The 19203-nt window shown below is 36.7% G+C and overlaps 1 protein-coding gene across 1 annotated transcript; it reads right to left on the reverse strand.

Moving 5' to 3' along the window:
- Positions 1–1519: 1519 nt before the first annotated feature.
- On the reverse strand, positions 1520–13420 carry LOC131163685 (ATP synthase subunit delta', mitochondrial). Its single transcript, XM_058120353.1, has 2 exons — positions 13032–13420; positions 1520–2301 (listed from the first exon to the last, which is right to left on the reverse strand). Exons 1-2 carry the CDS (start codon positions 13290–13292, stop codon positions 1957–1959), a joined length of 606 nt encoding a protein of 201 aa, XP_057976336.1. The 5' UTR covers positions 13293–13420; the 3' UTR covers positions 1520–1956.
- Between the last annotated feature and the right edge of the window lie 5783 nt (positions 13421–19203).

The raw sequence follows: 19203 nt of genomic DNA on the forward strand, positions 1-19203 counted from the left end.
ACACATTAAATATGATTATGTAGCCACTAAGGCTAACAATGATAATCGAACTTTTATTGCCTCCAACCCTATCTCCTATGAGCGCACAAAGCACATTGAAGTTGACTGTCTCCCTTGGGAGGTGTTCATGTGAAATTTATTTGTAACAGGCTAGGAGCATATGATATATCTCTAGCTTGAGGGGAAGTGTTAATGGTTATTTAGTATTTTAGCATTATTATTATTATGTATTAGAGTTTTGTTAGTAATAAGTGTGAGTTAGTAAGGGTATTATGATCATTCCTATTGTATATATTATAAATAAAGGTAGAGACCTATCATTGAGTTTAGGTCTTCCATTTTGCCCAATTACCCAACAGTCGTTTTATAATATATTCTCATAAACTTAATTGAGACCATCCAAACCCTCTTGTAAGGTACTTTAACTTCATTTTTTTTGTATATTCCTCCCACTGTATATTTATTCGAGAACTAATAGATAGGGTGGACCTAAGTTCAATCTTCGGCCATTCTATTGTGTTCTTCCTAATTAGTATTATGTCAACTTAGAAGATGCTATAAACATAATCCAAGAAGTTATAGAGGTTACCTAAGGGTTTTGATTTATCTAAATTTTTGTATTTCAACATTAGAAAGTCCCATTATTAGTGACAAATTAGTTGATAGTCTTTATAAAGTTGCATCAATTACGAAATTTTCTTTCTTCTATTAGTATTCGATTTTTGTGTTTTGGTTGGTTATTTGGCGTGTGGTGACCTTTTTCTCGTCTCATTTTGTGTTGTACTTTCTCTTGGATGATTTGCAATAAGCTTTTTGGTACATTTGGGCAGTGTTGGGTATCATCATTTTGGAGTGTGGAGCGAGATTTTTCCAGTTTTGTGGGGCATTTGATTAGAGAGGAATGCTCGTGTTTTTACGGGGAAAAGATATCTTCATCTTTGCTCACGGATAAAATTCTATATTTGGGTTGCCTTGGACTTTCGTACAACTCACATGGGATATTGTCCACTTTTACTCATTAGACTTCACAATTTTGACTCCTTAAGTATGTCTTACAAAGTTGAAGTCCAAATCATCCTTATAGGACTAAAATCATTCCAATACACGTCAATGATTTTCTAACAGCAATTGAACCTCATTACAGGACTTGCATCTATGATCCATCCAAAGGAGACTTCACATTGAACTTCCAATCAGGTTTGCTTCTTCTTCTTCTTCTTCTTCCTGTTATTATTATTATTTTGTTGAAATCCTCCTTTTTAAAAAAGTTATCATCCTCGTTTACTTCTCTCTCTCCCACCCCCTGCACGAATAAGTTTATCCAATTACAACTCCTAAAATAGCACATCTATTTTAATTATTTCTAATTAATTTACATGTTATTTATTAGACAGATTTGCTTTTTTCCTGTCAAACACCTCTTTTTCTCGAGATCAAATAATTGATGCAATAACCGCAGTTAACAGACTTTCTCATCAGCCACATGGAAATTATTCCCTGCCTTTAAAATGTAAAGCAATTGAAAGCACAAACCACTTAGCAACTTGAAGGGGGGAAAATTACAATGGGATATTGAAGTGCCATGGTTTGAAATAATTTCAACAATCCACATCTTGCTTCTAACAAAGCCCTTCTTTTTCTTCAGGGGCAGAATGGTGTTAAGAAGTCTCATTCAAATGAGGGTAGGGTACTAGAACAAAAACAGGTTCCAAATCCTCCACATAACCTTCATACCAAAACAGCCTCTAGAGTAAATCCATACACAAGAAAGTAAAACTATCTGGAAGCTGAGGGGCATCCCCAGCCCTAAAAAGAGAATGCTGGTTCTTGTTTCTGAGAACTTATTCAAACTTCCTCTAAATGCCCATCAACTCCAACGCAGATGCATGAGCTGTTTGCCAGTCCTAGAAAACCATGGGCTGAAAGCAGAAGATGAGCAAAGTGAGGAAAATGTGATCAGCCCGTGAGGGCAGAGTTGAGAGCACTGTGGACATCGATGCCAATTTGGGCTTCAGCTTTCTCCAAATCAGTTGATGCTGAACTCATCTTTTGGGTGTACTCTGCAAGGCCCTTCTGAACAAGGCTTGGGTCAATTTGGTCAATTGGCACAGCCTCAACAGCCAATATATCAGCATAGGAGTTTGTATGAATGAAGGCAAACCCACTGCTAATGAAGTATTTTGTCACCTCATTCCCTTCGTGAACTGAAAGGACTCCAGGCTTCAACTCTGCAATTGTGGCTACATGGCCAGGTAAAACACCCATTTGCCCAGTTGTTGCCGGAATAATGACCATATCAACCTGAAAATACACCAATGATTAATAATGGTTGTTCATCATTACTATGCCCAAAAATAAAATGAATGTAAGCAAGCAAGCTTGTCCACCAATGATATTCCTTGAACAAAACATGAAATTCAACAGGTACTCATGAAGTCATGTCATGTCATGTTTAGTTTTCAGAATGAAATGGAAAAAAGGGGGAAAAAAATTGAATGAAGTACATGCAAAATAAGTGATCGATTCCATTTCATTCCTTCATGTGGGGGAGTAATATCAAGACTAATGGGCATCAAAATATCTATTTTCAGAAGAATGTAAGATCAACCTAGCGCCAATACTAGCAGCATCTTCTACAAAGATGGCCTAAATGCCAATGAAGTCTAGCCACAGCCACCTACACCCCCAAAACAAAAAGCTAATAGAGGTGGTCTCACCAATGACCAAACTAGTGTCCTGCACAGACGAAGAAATATGACCTCAAAAATGAAGATTGGACTTGACCCCAATTTCCTTTCCAACACAAGAGTTTGATCACTGATCATGAGGCTTATAAAAAAAAAAGAGTTGAATTATCAGGTTGGGGTGTCAGGGGTGGGGAAACCTCATCTATTTTGGAAGCTGTTCGGGAGTTTGGAGCTTATTTTGGCATGTGTTGACGCCTGCAGTAGCTTTTTACTTAAATGTTACAGGTTCTCCACACTAGAAAATATAAGTGCAGTATTCCAATTTGATTCATGGACTCTTGTTGCATTGACATTGGCAGAGGCAGCCTCACGGACTTCCTGTGCAAATCTTTCCATGCAAAGCTTACTGGAATCTTCTGAAAGCCATAGCAACCAAGGTCTTAAAATATCAATTTCGACTCAAATTTGGAAGCTCCAAAAGTACAGAAATTTCAACGGAAATTTCGAATTCGATGTCATTTTGGTTTTGATTTGAAAATATAATGGCAATCAGTAGTAAAGTGTGAAATTCTTTTATGAAGCTTTAAAAATAATTAATAGACATAATAATGTAAGTTATAGGACTAATATATTACAAGTAAATACATCTATGCTGTGAATAAGGTTGAGGAGTTGTAATATAATATGTGCATCAAACATATTTGTAAGAAAATGTACATTAAACATATTTAGTGAATCAGTTAATACAAATGAAATTCATAAATCATTTAAATACTATTTATTATACAAATGATGATAATTTAGACATAAATGGTTAAATAAAATGCTCTTGTAAGTTTATTTTTTCATATAATTTCAAAAGCACTTGTAATAATCTTTTGTTTTGATCAAAATAAATAAAATAAATTAAGAGAGAAATTTCACTTCACTCCTAAATCTCTCATTTGAATTCCGAGGAAATTTCATTGCATAGTTCAAATTTCAACAAGTTTCGCTAAAATTTCGAGATTTCGATTAATTTCAAATGATTCGTCAAAATTTCAACGGAAATTATACAAGACAAAAATCGACTACCATTTCGATTTTGAGGGTGACGGAAACCGAAAATTTCAATGGAAATTTTGACAATTTCGTGAAATTTAAGACCGTGGTTACACAAAATGCAAGGCCTAGAGAGCAGATTGATAGAGACAGTCAATTTGAGCCATAAAAAGATGGGCTGAACTCAAGAGTACGAAAAGGGTGGCAAATCTTCAAAATGGAGCATTTGGCTTCTTATCCAAGAATTCAAGTGTTCTCTTTTAGTAGAAAAAGAAACTTCATTAAATAGTAGAAGGAGAAAAAAGATATATAAAGAGGAGAACAAGTAGTCCTTATCAAAAGAAAATAGAAAATAAAAAATCTTAATAAAGCAGTTCAATCACTGCTGCTGTCTTGAAAACAGCACCCCATAAAACAGCCAGCACTATAAAGCCCAAAGAGAAGCCAAGTATCAAATCCTGTCCCAAATGAATCCCACTAAAAAACTCTTGAAAAATTCTAGCATATCTTTCCAGCCAAATTCCTCACAATGCAGCACAAAGGGCACTCGTCCACAACCTTTTAGCATCCTTCCCTTTCCCAAAACCAGCAAAAGAAACAACTGACAGATCTTCAACTAACGTTTGACATACCCACATTTCCCCAAGAACCCCAGAAAGAGAAATCCACAAATTCCAAACAAAAGAACGTTGAATAAACAAGCGACAAAAATCCTCTGAACTGTGTCCACACATTAGACACATATCCAGTGACAAGGCTTTAGAGGGCCTCCTACACTGCAGCAAATTGTTGGTGTCAACTCTATTAAGGGCCTACCACCAATCCAAAAAAAAAAAACAGCCTTTATCTTAAAAGGAACTTTGGACTCCCAAACAGTAGAGAGGAAAGATAACATCAAACTTAGATGAGAAAAGAAAGATTTACAAGAATAATTCCCTAAGGAGTCCAAAGACCAAACTTTACCATTGCCCCTACTCGAGAAATGACAACCCTCTATCCCTTCTAAAATGGAAGTCCCAAGAAAAAGCATCCCTTTCAATAGAAATGAGGAAATCACATAATCATGATTAGAAGAAAAGTGATTTAACCAACTCAAGAAAAAAAGATAATGCTCCACCCCCCTCCCCCCACACAAAAAAAATATCCCTCCGAGAAAAAAAAAAAAAAAGACACTCAAACATCTTCCCAAACCTAATGAAATTACTTCTACCAAATTTTGTCAAGGAAGAAAAAGAGTAAAAACCTGATAAATGCACCTCCAAGGACATTCAGAAGAGCTTCTAACACATGAAATAATATCCCACCCATTCAAGTATATCTTATCTTGTAGGTATTAATTGATGACACTTCCAACAAAATTATTAGAAGGGAAAAAGTAAGTTGCAAGGAGACTTATAAACATGATCAACTTCTCCATTGTGCCGAAGCCCATGTTATTACTGTAATCATGCTTGCAAGGCTTTCACTAAAACATTCTTTAGGGGCAGCACATCGAAAGAACATAACCAATCCACGCTCATAATTCAACCTTCTAACTAGTTCCCAACCTTTCTAGCTCACTAATATTATCCAACCACTAGAAACTAATGAAAGGGGCACAGGCATAATTTTTGTTTTTCAATTTATAATCTATAAGACTCTTGCAAGATGGTCTGACCATGCTATATGGATCCAAGTGCCAGGTAATTAAGAAAAAGCATGCTTAGTGAATGGAGTGTAGCTAAAATGAAGATAGAAAGATGATTAACAATTCAGTAATATAGAACAGAAATGACTGCATGTTTGAATGGTTAGGAATAGCACAAATTGTGGAGAAGATGGGAGAAAATTGATTAAGCTAGTTTAAGCATATGTCGTGCTTGGTGAAGATGAAGACACCGGTTTCTGCAAAAAAAAAAAAAGTAAGTAAAAGGAAGAGTTAGTAACAGCTGTGTAAGAAACTTTTCTAGAAGTGTAGAAGATCTGGAAAAGGGAGATGAGAGAGATCTCCTCCTAAAAATTTTCACCAAAGACTTCAAATGGAGAAGAAGCAAGAGTCAGCAACTGAAGCACTGCTCTGAAGAAGGCAGCCCAAGTTATGAAAGATTTTCTCAAATCAATTCACTGTTTGAGGGGGTTTGAAGTCAACCATACTCTAATGGGGACTGATAAGAATAAGTCTGATCTGGAAGCCTCTGCATCCCTTTCCTAAGCAGGCTGAGGACAGGAGGATGTGTTAGGAAGTATGTTCAAGTTTGAAAAAAGACTTCTTGATCAGTTGCCAGCAGAGCATAATTTTGGAGAATGTAATGCTCTGGGAGATGGTAATATTAGCTCTCAATCCATCCATGAGGAAATTACTAATTCACAGGTGAACTTGGGGATTTGCTCTATATTCAAACAGCAAGAAGAAGAGGCTTCTGAAGACTTTAAGAGGCAAATGTATCTGAGAATGCATGGTTTGGTGTTTGTCATTTGAAGAAAGATGTTTATCTGTTGTTGTCTCTTCTACAAATGAGCATGCTATGGTTTTTCAGAGGGCCCTGCAATCTATGTAAATATTTTACCAATTCCAAAGCAATTGTATGAATTACTAAATTACCTACAAGCTAGAGGCAATTTTTTTTCTTTTATTTATTTATTTATTTGTGGGGGCAGAAGGGGTGGGGGGGGGGGGGGGGAGATCATTTCCGTAAATCCATTAGGTGAGAGAAAGAACTGATACCCTTGCGCTCTCCTCAAGCGCATGGGTATTAAGTTAGCCAGTCTTTGGAGCAAAAAGTTAGAATACTCGTCTTTACTATCATGTTGAGTTATTCTACAGAATCTATACTATTTGAGGCAGGCAGTTTCAAGAGCTTAATGTTGTGCGGCATGCATCAAGCCAAGACAGTGCTTTCTCTGCATCCAAGCAAAAGTTCATTTACTTCGTTCATTTTTATTTGTTTGGACTCTCCCCAATGGATATCATGGCACTTGAATACTCAACTCGCAACTTTCATCATTGACATGTATACTAATACTCAACTTGCAACTTCCATCATTGACATGTAGACTAGTACTGGATTTTTAAACTTGGAAGAGTAACAACCTTGTCAAAAAGTTGATTAAAACAAGAAAAGATTTCTTAATATGTTAATTTATTCTCTGAGTGGAATTACTTCTGCGATCATGAAAAGGAAATTTTCTGCAATGAGACCTATTAAAATTAGATGTGTAATTGAATCGGAAGAATGTTTGTTTAGTCATTTACATTGAGAAAGAGATTTTAATGGCAGTTTAATTAAATTTTGATTATGGTGCAATTTGAAAACATGAAAACCCATCAAGGATAACTGTGTGATACATCCTCCTTTGAATGAAGAAAAGTCCACCATTTGTTTTGATAAGTATTCAAATATTTGGGTCTTGGTAATTTGGTGTCCCAAGACATTTCTCTGGTAGGGAATGGTTAGGGAGCTTCATTTACGACCTAATTCTCTTTGGTATAAGATAATTTGCAATAAATTTGGTCCACTACAAAACGAGTGGGATGCTATTTTACTTATTCTAATTCTTGGAAGTTTGTGCCATTAATCATGAGCGAATTCATTTTTGAGAGGGCCATTGGGTTGGCAGATGCCTTTGGCTATTACATTTCTTCGTCTTTTTCAGTTATCTAATCTTCACGAAACCCCTATTTCTGCTTTTCTTATTTTACAAGGGGATTGACATTCTTGGAACTTCAATTTTGGGAGAAATCTTAATGAGGCAGCTCTCTTAACCAGTTTGCTCGACTCTTAATGTTCATCTGGGGAATGATGAAAGGGTTTGGAGCTTAGATCCTTCTGGGGAGTTCTCTTGTAAATCTTCTTTCTCCAACTTGACTTGTGACACCACTACAAATCCTTTTGCTTTGTATTTTTTTGATTTGGAAGGCTAAAGCTCCCTGAAAAATAAAAGCTTTTTATTTGGACTCTGATGCTTGAAAGAATCAACATCAATGATTTACTTCACAAATAAAAGCTTTTATTTGTGTCCTTTGTTTGAGGAGTGGAGAGACTTACTCACATCTATTTCCCCATTACCCTTTCATTTCCGTTGCTTGGGAACCTCTAAGAAGCAAAGACCTAATACCATGTTAAAATCTTAGAAGAACAAAAAAGTGAAGGAGAACAAATGATGGCATTGCATCCAACACCTAGGGCTGGCTAATCTTTTACATATACCCTTAAGGCTTGAAAGTACAAAATACCCCTCAACACTTAACCCTCCCAACTAAGCTGGAGCATAGAGATCAATCATGCTAGCTTGTTAAATAGATAGGAAAACTAATCATTCTCCAAAGCATTTGTGAACAAATCTCCTAATTGATCCTCTAACTTGAAACACAAGAGGCAATTGGTTGTCTACTCATCCCTTAATCCCTTACAAAATGATAATCAACCTCACGATATATTAAATCCTCTTGTGAAAGACTGAGTTGTCAGCTTGATTATGACAAACCATTTTCATAGGTGTAGCACCATTGAAACACATTTCCAGTAAAAGTAGCTTTGCCACATCCCTGTGCATGCTGTATGAGCCATCACCTGTACTCAACTTCTACACTAGATCTTCCAACAACATCCTGCCTCTTACTTTTCCATGTCACCAAATTGTCTTTCAAAAAGATACATTAACCACAGAATGTCTATCCATGTGAAATCTGCATATATAAATATAATAAAATCTAATCCCTTAATGCCTGAAAAACAAGTCCTTTGCACAGCCGTCCCTTCAAATATCTCAAGATTTGGCATATTGTCTCCCAATGTAGATATCCAGGTTGTTGCGTAAATTGGCTTACTATGTTGACTGGAAAGAAATTTATAGCTATGCGACAATTAGGCACATCAACTTTCCAACAACGCGTACTTTCCTAGATCATCAAGAAGATCACCAGCTACTTTGTTCATCTCAAGGTTTGGATCAGTGGGAATATATGAACTAGCTTTGCTCCCATATTCCTGTTTCCTAAACAAATTGGTTACAAATTTTGCGTGATAAAGATTCCAGAAGATATCTTGCAACTTGTACTCCCAACCAAGTCTTTCATGTTAAAGTATTTGCTCAAATCTGCTTCTTAATTATCACCTGTCATGATGAAGGGGGGTGAAGGACGTGACAACTGCAACGAAGGGGTAGAATAGTTCGGTGTGGAAGCAAGGAGGGCTTCTGATTGGAACTTGGCCAGAGGAGAAAAAAAAAAAGTGCAGCGTGGAATAGTGACTTGTTATCAGGAGCAAGTGGAAAGAACTTCTGCAAATCATTCCAAAAGGAATGTTAAAGAAATAACATCCTTCTTAGTCAGGTATAGGGTACTTGCATTTTTGGAGTTTGTGATTCTAAAACGTTCTGCTCATTTTAATTTCTTAATACCTATCAAATGCCAGAATATGTGGAAATATGAATACAACCCAACTCTCCCAACCAAACATGACTTTCATTGTAAATGCCAATGTACCTTGTCCGCATATGATTGCATCTCATTCATCAATATTCTTACTTGAACAAGGCATTTCCACTGGCTTATTTCAATATTCTAAATTCAATAGAATAACTGTTTCAGTAGCATTGTAAACTGTAAACAGTGCAGTGATTGAACTTTTTATGTAGAGAAAATTCTTCATACAAAGACAATATAAATGATCTGCCATGACTGAGTTGCTCTTTTCTGCAACATTTACATTTCTAATACCAATATTAGTTATTTACCAGCTAAGGGAAAAGGGATTACATGTGCGAGCTAGAGATACCCAGAGTGCCAAACAACATGACAGATGAATCCATGTACGCAACAAATATTTATGAAGGCACACCACCTTAAAGGCAAAAAGCAAAAAAAGATAGCAACTGCAAGAATCTGACGGCAGCTCCTTTGTGACTGGTTGGTCAAGGGTTCAAGTCCAAGGAAACAGCCTCTATGCATAAAGCAGTGGTAAGGCTGTGTATACTGTGATTACCCTCCCCCTACCCTTGCAAAGCAGGGAGCCTTGTGGCCAGGGAACACCCTTTGGCAATTTCAAGAATCTAAAAGAAAAAGAAAATAGAATGACAAAAAGAAAGGAGGGCAAGTAGAGCTCTAGCTAGACAGCATCCAAGAGATTTGCACTTCAAATCATTCTCCACCCTCAAATAAGCTCCATCTTTCCAACCAAATGAACCACAAACTGATCCTCGTTTGCCAGCGGAAGCCTTTCATTCCCAATTCCTCAACAAATCCACAATCCAACAACACTCAAGATAGTTGACAGCAAGGTCTTAAATTCCGATTTCAACTCAAATTTCAAAGCTCCAAAAGTACGGAAATTTCAATTTCGATGTCAATTTTGATTTCGATTTGAAAAATAATGGAAATTATTAGTAAAGCATGAAATTCTTTGTGAAACTTTAGAAATGGTTAACAGACATAATAATGTAAGTTATATGACTAATATATTACAAGTTAAGTACATCTATGTTGTATATGAGGTGGAAAAGTTGTAATACAGTATGTGTATCAAACATAATTGTAAGATAATGTGCATTAAACATATTTAGTTAATACAAATGAAATTCATAAATCATTCAAATATTATTTATCGTACAAATAATGGTAATTTAGACATGAATGGCTAAATAAAATGTTGTAGTAATTTTATTTTTACATATAATTTTAAAAGAACTTGTAATAATATTTTGTTTTGATAAAAATAAATTAAGAGATAAATTTCACTTCACTACTAAATCTCTCATTTGAATTCTGAAATAATTTCATTGCAGGGTAAAAATTTCGACAACTTTTGCTAAAATTTTGAGGTCTTGATAAATTTCGGATGATTCTTTGAGATTGATGGAAATTATGCAAAAGGGAAATCGACTGCCATTTTGATTTCAAGGAGGATGAAAACCGGAAATTTCGATGGAAATTTTGACAATTTCGTGGAATTTAAGACCATGGTTGATGGTGAGGTGCCAAGAAGAGAGAAGTATACAACAAAAGGAATCTCCATAATAAGTGACAATCATGAATCTCCATAATTAGCAGCGATCAATCTTGGACATAAAACATTTCACAAAGGAATCCGACTATTTGATAGAAAACTTCATATAAATCAAACTTCTTTTTATTTTTCAACAAATACAGTGCTTTTCTCTATCTACTAGTAACATACTCTCAAAATAACCAAGTTAGAAATACTCATATTTCATAAGATTTTAATCTCACAAAGACTTGAAACCAGAACCTGTTCTACAATGTTTCTTAGCATCACCAAATCAAATGCTTTCTCTAATCTCTATCATGGCCTTTACAATGTTGACAGCAGATTGATAGACTCTGATTACTACATTTTCCTTACTTTCTCTTGGACAGAAGATATATTAGAGAGAGAGAGAGAGAGAATGGTAAATTCTCTTAGAAAAAGTCAAAAACTACATGAAAACAGCCCCCCAGAGCAAACCTCCACCTGAGAAGATGCATGGGCAAAAACTGATCATGAAAGATTCTTCCATTTCTCTCCTTCAACACCCGTAATGAACCAGGCACATTGCCATAAGATCCTCCTTTGATTGCCCCTACCAAAACCCAAGAAACTTCAGTCCTTCTATGAAGTCCATGTGGCATTAGATGATGGTGGATCATTCAACTTAGAGATTACAAGGGGTCCTTTCAACAACTGCCCATCTACCTTTTCTAAATTAGCTTCACAAATGATAATAAGAGATACATCAATCACTGGTCAAGGCATTGAGTGCATTAACAATTGCCAATAATATTGAGAACCACAAAGGTATGGGTAAAACGTAAAAGTAACTGTAGTATCCTCAACCTGTAGATATAGGCGAATTTCTTCCCACCAGAAATTGGCTCACTCAACAATCATTAGGATTAATACTTAATAGGAAAAGGAGTAACACTCTTTTCTAGCTGCTGAGAAATGCTAACTTGAGCAACTCTATAGTAAGTTCCAAATCATGTAAAAATCCATGTCAAATGTGTCTATACTACTATAAAGGGGATTCCCCTATTAGTGTTATTTTTTAAAATGTCAAATTTATCCCTATAACTATCAATAATTGTTCCAAAACACTCCTTTTAACTACCCACAACTACCTCAAAATACCTTTATAATTATGTTAAATTTATCTCTATAACTACTCATAATTTTTTCAAAAGACCCCTATAACTATATACAACCATCCCAAAATGCTCTTATACTATTTAATTTTTTATTATTTTCTTTATAATTTTTTAAAAATTTTAAAAATAGAAAGTTGTAGAGCATGCACATAGTACAAGCCCATGGCTAGTCCCTATAATTAATGTACCTTTTATGCCTTAACCTTCCCGATAAAAGGAACCAATCAGTACACCAACAGTTAACTAAAATTAACAGAACATTTTTTTGATTGAAAAAATATATATATTTCTTAGAAATAGAAAGAGAATGTACAACAAAGAGGACAAGGAATCCTCATACGAAAAGGGGAAACGAAAAATAATATGCAATCAACTAAGTAAAGCCTTTTAATTGTTAACATCCTCAAAACAAGTAATCAACTCAATAAAGCCATTCGATTGCATTTAACATCCTCAAAACAGGTATCCTTAAAACAGCCGAAACTAAAAGCCCGAAGAAATACCAAAAGCCATATCCTGTCCCGAAAGGAGGGTAATGAAAATTTATTTCTGGAGAAGATACGCACAGATACAATCACTCTAAAAAAAAGGAAGAAAAAAAAAAAGTACAGGGCAAGGAGTAAATGTCCCAATTTAATCACCCATAATATATAAATCAAAAGACTACCGAGGTTTTCAAACCAAAAAAAAAATGCAACACACGAAAAATCAAATCAAGTAAGAAAGGAAGCTAAAAAACTGATTCAACTTCTTTAATCGATTTAAAACTTCATGAAATATAATAACAATTATCTTAACCAGCAATTGCTGTGAAAGGTGGGGGTGGGGAAGAAAAATAACATGTTCCACATTAATCGAACAAATCTAAAAATTGAAAACTCCAGATAAGAAAACGCCCCGACTAATCAAAACATAAACAATTAGAAAATAAAAGATCCAAATTTAATGACCCTCAGATACCAATTCCAACAAGGTCTAGATCAGAATATACGCAGAAATCAAACAATCAAAAAATGGAGGACTAGACACAGGGAAGCCCCCCAAATCGCCTAAATATTCAATTGCAAACAAAGCAGACGCAAATGTGTTTTTTTATTAAAAAAAAAAAAACAACAACAAAAAACAAAAAAAACAAAAAAAAGGAAAAATCTAAAGCAGAAATGGAGGATTAAATGGCGGACCTCCTTGGAGGACAGCTCAGAGGCGTAGGGGAGAACGAAGCTGACGGTGAGCTTGGAGGGAATGGCGGAAGGCGGGGGAGGGCGAGGCTGCATGAAAGAGAGAGGGGTCTTGGGAGGATCTAAGTTGGGGGCAACTTTCTTCCACGCTTCCACGAAATTCGAGTCGGCAGTGGCGGTCGCCGGGACGTCGGTGGAAAGCAGCCGCGCCGCCCTACCGGCGGCGATGCGTCCAGCCAACAGCCGAGAAGCTTGCCGCAACATGGTTGTATCCCGTTATCAGGGTTGAAGCTTCGTGTTTTGACGTCTTGTGCTGCCGAGACAGAGTTTCCCTTTCACAGGTTCACTAACCTGCGCCCTCACCATCTGGGGACGTCATTTAAAGCGACGTCGTTTAACAAACTTAAGTCATTAAACTAAATTATTCGTGAAACACAAAATCTATTTTTATGATTTTATTCATGGGACAATTTTAGGACTAACAATTTCTCTTTTCTTTTATGATCACAAATTACTTTGAAATATAACTAAATGGCTTCCACTTAATCAATATAAATATTCACAAAAAAATTATTACGGATCTAAAAACAATAATCACACACAGAAGCAAAATAAGCATACAAATAAGAACACCAAATTTACGTGGTTTGGTCTAATCTGACCTACGTTCACAGAGCACACCGAATATATTATAATCTGGGAGAAAAACAAGAGGAGAAGACACACTCAACTCAACTCTTCTCACACTTTTCTCTCTCTCACCTTCAGCACTCTCACATTCCTCACTCACTCACTGACTCACTTCACTATATTCACATTCACGTACAATTGTTTCATTATATAACTATATTGAATGAATAGGAAAGGAAGGGAGTAATTGAGATATTTAATGGGTTATTTTAGCACGCCATTATCATTCCAACGCATGAAAGTTGGCTCCTCCGCGACTCATTATTATCTACAATTCATCCTCTTCAAACCCATTTAATTTTCCATTTTCATTTAATCCTTTTCCATTTTCTCCGTTTCCATTTCAACTTAACAATCTCTCATTTGGAGACAGAGATACTATTTTAACCAGTATATAAATAATGATGTGTCCAAATCTATCTTTAAACATGAAGACCAACTGAAGTTGGACACAACTTCAACTTCTCTGTAGTCACCACCTTTGTCAACATATCTGTCGGATTCCTGCTACCTTGGGTTTTTTTCAACGTCAACACTCTATCCTTTAACAGAGATCTAACGAAATGATAACGCAATCCAATGTGTTTGGTTCTGGAATGAAATATAGAGTTTTTTGCCAGATATATCGCACTCAGACTGTCGTTGTGTGAAACATTTCTTTCCTACTTTATTTCGAGCTTTGTTAACAAACCTTGAAACCAAATTATCTCTTTACTGACTTTTGTCACTGCTACATACTCAGTTTTTGTAGTGGATAAAACAACAATCTTATGTATCTGTGACATCCAACTAACAGTTGTTGTGCCAATAGTGAACACATATCTGATGGTGCTTCTGCGATGATCAATTTCACTTGCAAAATCGGCATCAACATATCCTCAAATTTTCAAGTCTACTTTGCCGAAACGTAGGCACTTATCAATATTGCCACGTAAATATCTCAAAATCCACTCCACTGCTTCCCAGTGAGTCTTCCTTGGATTTGACATAAACCTATTGACAGCTCCCACTGCTTGACTAATGTCTGGTCTGGTACCAACCATGACGTACATGAGACTTCCATTGGTAGAGGCATAAAATACCTTAGTCATGAAGTCCTTCTTTTCATCTGTCTGGGGAGCATAATCCTTGGAGAGACGAAAGTGACTGGCTAATGGCGTATTTATTGCCTTGGCACTACTCATGTTGAATCTCTGTAAAATACGGCTAATATACTTCGACTAAGATAACCACAACGTTCCCTGTTACTTATCTCTGGAGATCCACATCCCAAGTATTTACTTGACTGAACCCAAGTCCTTCGTATCAAACTCCTCTAACATTTACTGCTTTAATTTCCTAATTTCTCCCATATTTGGTCTTACAACTAACATGTCATCGACATATGATATAGCTAAAATGATACCTGTTGAAATAGCAATAGTGGTCAGCATTACACTTCTGAAAATATTTTATGCACATAAAGTTGTCAAATTTTTTGTACCATTGCTTGGGAGCTTGTTTGAGACCATACAAGTTATTCTTCAATCTGCACACAAGATCTTCTTTACCTTTTACTGAGAATCCTTCTGGTTGGTGCATGTAAATATCCTCATCAAGCTCACTGTGAAGAAATGTTGTCTTCACATCCAACTGCTAAAGATGTAGGCCCTTTAAGGTAACAATGCTCAAGACTAATCTGATGATTGTTAACTTTACAACTGATGCAAAAATGTCAATGTTGTCAATTTATTCCTTCTGCTCGAAGCCTTTGACTACCAATCAAGTTTTGTACCTTCTGGATCTGTCATGCTCCTCTTTGATCTTGTTTACCCACTTGTTGTGAAAAGCCTTCTTACCTTTGGGCAACTTAGTTAGTTCTCACGTTTTGTTGGAGTTGAGGGACTTCATCTCGTCCTTCATTGCAAGCTCCCACTTCCTCGAATCTCTTACCTGACATGCTTCATCATAGCAATCGGGTTCTCTTCCATTTGTAAGAAGTAAATAATTCACCTCTTATTTGGTACATGCTGCCGAGAAGATCTCTTAAGCTCTAGAGTTGGAGTAGGAGGCAATGGTGCGACAATTTGCTCCATAGGTTCCTCTGCTTAAGGAATCTCAGCATTTTACTGCTGTGTCTCCTTTGCTTGAGGATTATCGGTGTTTCACTGCTGTGTCCCGACACCTTCAAGGGCATCATCCAAGTCTACATAGGCTGTTTCATTCTGAATTGGTTCTGCAGGTTCTATTGGTTCTATTGTGTGTCTATCTTTATACATCACCTTTTCATTAAAGATCACATCTCTGCTTCTGATCACCTTATTGTTTTCATAATCTCAAATGCAATACCCATACTCATCTTCACCGTAACCAATGAAGGTGCATTTTCGGGACTTTGGATCAAGCTTGTTTCTGACATGATCATTAACATGCACATATGCTACACAACCAAAAACTTTCAAATATGAAAGTCTCACCTTTTTTCCACTCCATGCCTCTTCTGGTAGAATGTTGTCCAATGGTACTGATGGACTCTTGTTAATCAAGTATGTTGCTATATTGATTGCTTCTGCTTATAATTGCTTTGGTAAGCCTAACTGTATACGCAAGCTTCTGGCTCTTTCAGTCAATGTTCAATTCATCTACTCAGCTATGCCATTGTTCTGAGGCATACCTAGCACAGTTCTTTCCATCCTGATACCATGCTTATAGTATAATTTCTTGAACCCGGTGTCATCATACTCACTACCATTATTGGTTCTCAGCTTTTTGATTTTCAAACCAGTTTCATTTTCAACCATTGCTTTCCAAATCTTAAAAGCATCAAAGACATCAAATTTGTATTTCACGAATTAAACCCATACCTTCTGAGAATGATCGTCAATAAACGTCACAAAGTAATTCCTTCCACTTGGGGATGAGACGGTCGTCAGTCCCCATACATCTGATTGGACTAGTTCAAGTCTCTCCTTCTTTGGGGTACTAGTGAATGTCTGGAAACTAACCCTCTTCTGTTTCCCGAGTATACAATCCTTGCACATATCAACTCTATTCACCACGGGTCACTTAAATTTCTCTTTGAGTGCATCACCCTGAGTCCCTTCTCACTGATGTGACCAAGTCGTTGATGCCAAATGTTGCTATTAACATTTCCTGTTGCAACTGAAATAGATATACATGCATTAGAAGTCACATAAAGCATTCCACTTTTCTCACCTCGTGCAATCGATGGTGCACCCTTTGAAATCGTCCATTCATCGCCAATGAATGTTGTGATGTATCCCTTATCTGCCAGTTGACCAACTGAAATTAAGTTATTTCTCAGGTTTGGAATATAGTTGACATCCTTCAACTTCCATATTGACCTGTTCATCTTGATTTTCACAATTTCCTTGCTAGTTATGTTGCAAGGTTGATCATTGCCAAGGTATACATAACTGAAGTCACCTAGTATATACTCCTCTAGGCAATCTTTACTGCAAATAGCATGAAATGAGGCTCTAGATTCTAAGACCCAAGACTCCTTCTTGATCTCCAGAGAGCATATCAACATATCACCTTCTTCTAAAGCAACATTCGCTTCTGTCTTCACCTCATATTTCTTTCTTGGACCTTTACACTGGTTTCTAAAATGACCGAACTTTCCACAGTTCCAACACTCAATGTTCTTTATGCCCTGGGAACCTTTGGGATTTCTGGATTTGGATCGCCTGGACCTAGATCTACCACAATTGTTTAATCGGCCATGCTTGCTTCCTTTCCATGAATCTCTCCCTCAGCTTTCCACATTCAATGCTGAACTTGAAGTGGAAGCAGTGTTTGAAATCTTGATCTCTTCCATCAAAATCATGCTAACGACTTCATCAAAATTCAGCTTTGATTTTACTACGGAACTACTAATCGCAATAACAATACCTTTCCAACTCTTAGGAAACTAACTAAGAATCAGTGAGGCACGGATCTCACTATCAAAATTTGATTTCAACTGAGGCGAGTTGATCCAAAAGCTCATTGAAATTATTTTGATGTCTACTAAAACTTTCACCTGCGGACATGTTCATGGTAAATAACTTCTTCATTAAGTGTACCTTATTTGATGGCTAATGGCTGCTCATACATATTGGAAAGCACATCCATAAGAGACTTGGTGGTTGTCATATGCTTGATATTAAAGGCAAAAGACTTTGTCAGCGTCATCCTGATAGCTCCTAGAGCTTTTCGATCAAGCAACTCCCACTCGTCCTTCTTCATGGAATCTAACTTTCCCTTCATTGGTAAGTGCAACTCCTTACCAAACAAGTAGTCCTCGATCTGCATTTTCTAGAAACCGAAGTTGGTGGCGTTAAACATCTCGATCTTTGAGCTATTTTAGTTCGACATCTTGATTCGTTGATTTAGAGATGGAATCAGGTCAAATGGATAGCATGTCTAGATTCAGAACGGTTGGAAACCTTAGAAATGGTTCAACTTGTTCAAAAAACGAACTTGAAATGACTCCAAAAATCTAGTCAAACCTTCTAGTCAAAATCGGTCAACTTTCCATTAAACTTAACGGAATATACTCCTACTTAACAGAATATTCTGACGACATTAATTAACATCGTTAACTAACTCCTGACGTGACTAGTGGGACCCAATGATGACGTGGCAAGTGGAGCCCAATGATAACGTGTCGCTGACGTGGCAAGTGGGGGGCCAATGATTGCGTGGTGCTAGCGTGGTAGTGGGGCCTAGTACTAATGTGCCTATTGACATGCTAGTGGAGCCCAGTGATGATTGTGTTAAGTTACACCAGGTAAATTCTCAGGGAAGTGGGGGGTCACAATTGACCGCTTAAGTCCCACTTTCCTAAATAGAATTTCCTTAAACATGTAATTAGTACAATATAGCTCCTGGGACCTCTGATCTAGCAACTTTGCTTCGATTTGGCAATTTTGCTCTGATTAGGTGACTTTGCTCCAATCTGTCTCTAATACCACTTGTTAGGGATCTAGAAACAATAATCTCACACACAAGAAAAATAAGCACACAAAATAAGAACACCAGATTTACGTGATTTGGTCTAATCTGACCTACGTCCACGGAGCACACTGAATATACTATAACCAGAAAGAAAAACAAAAGGAGGAGACACACACTCAACTCAACTCTTCTCACACTTTTCTCTCTCTCACTTTCAGCACTCTCACACTCCTCACTCACTCACTTCACTATATTCGCATTCACGTACAATGGTTTTATTATATAGCTATATTTAATGTATTGGAAAGAAGGGAGTAATTGAGATATTTAATGGGTTATTTTAGCGCGCAGACATTATCATTCCAGCACATGAAAGCTGACTCCTCTGCGGTTCATTTTCATTTACAATTCATCCTCTTCAAGGCCTTTTAATTTTCCATTTCCATTTAATCTGTTTCCCCATTTCAGCTTTCAATAAGATTTTTTTTTTTTAAATCCATAGTATGTGCACATGAGCATAGGGCATTCTCAAATTGCATCAATA

This window comes from Malania oleifera, chromosome 9, assembly GCF_029873635.1.
Source record: "Malania oleifera isolate guangnan ecotype guangnan chromosome 9, ASM2987363v1, whole genome shotgun sequence".
Classification (NCBI taxonomy): domain Eukaryota; kingdom Viridiplantae; phylum Streptophyta; class Magnoliopsida; order Santalales; family Ximeniaceae; genus Malania; species Malania oleifera.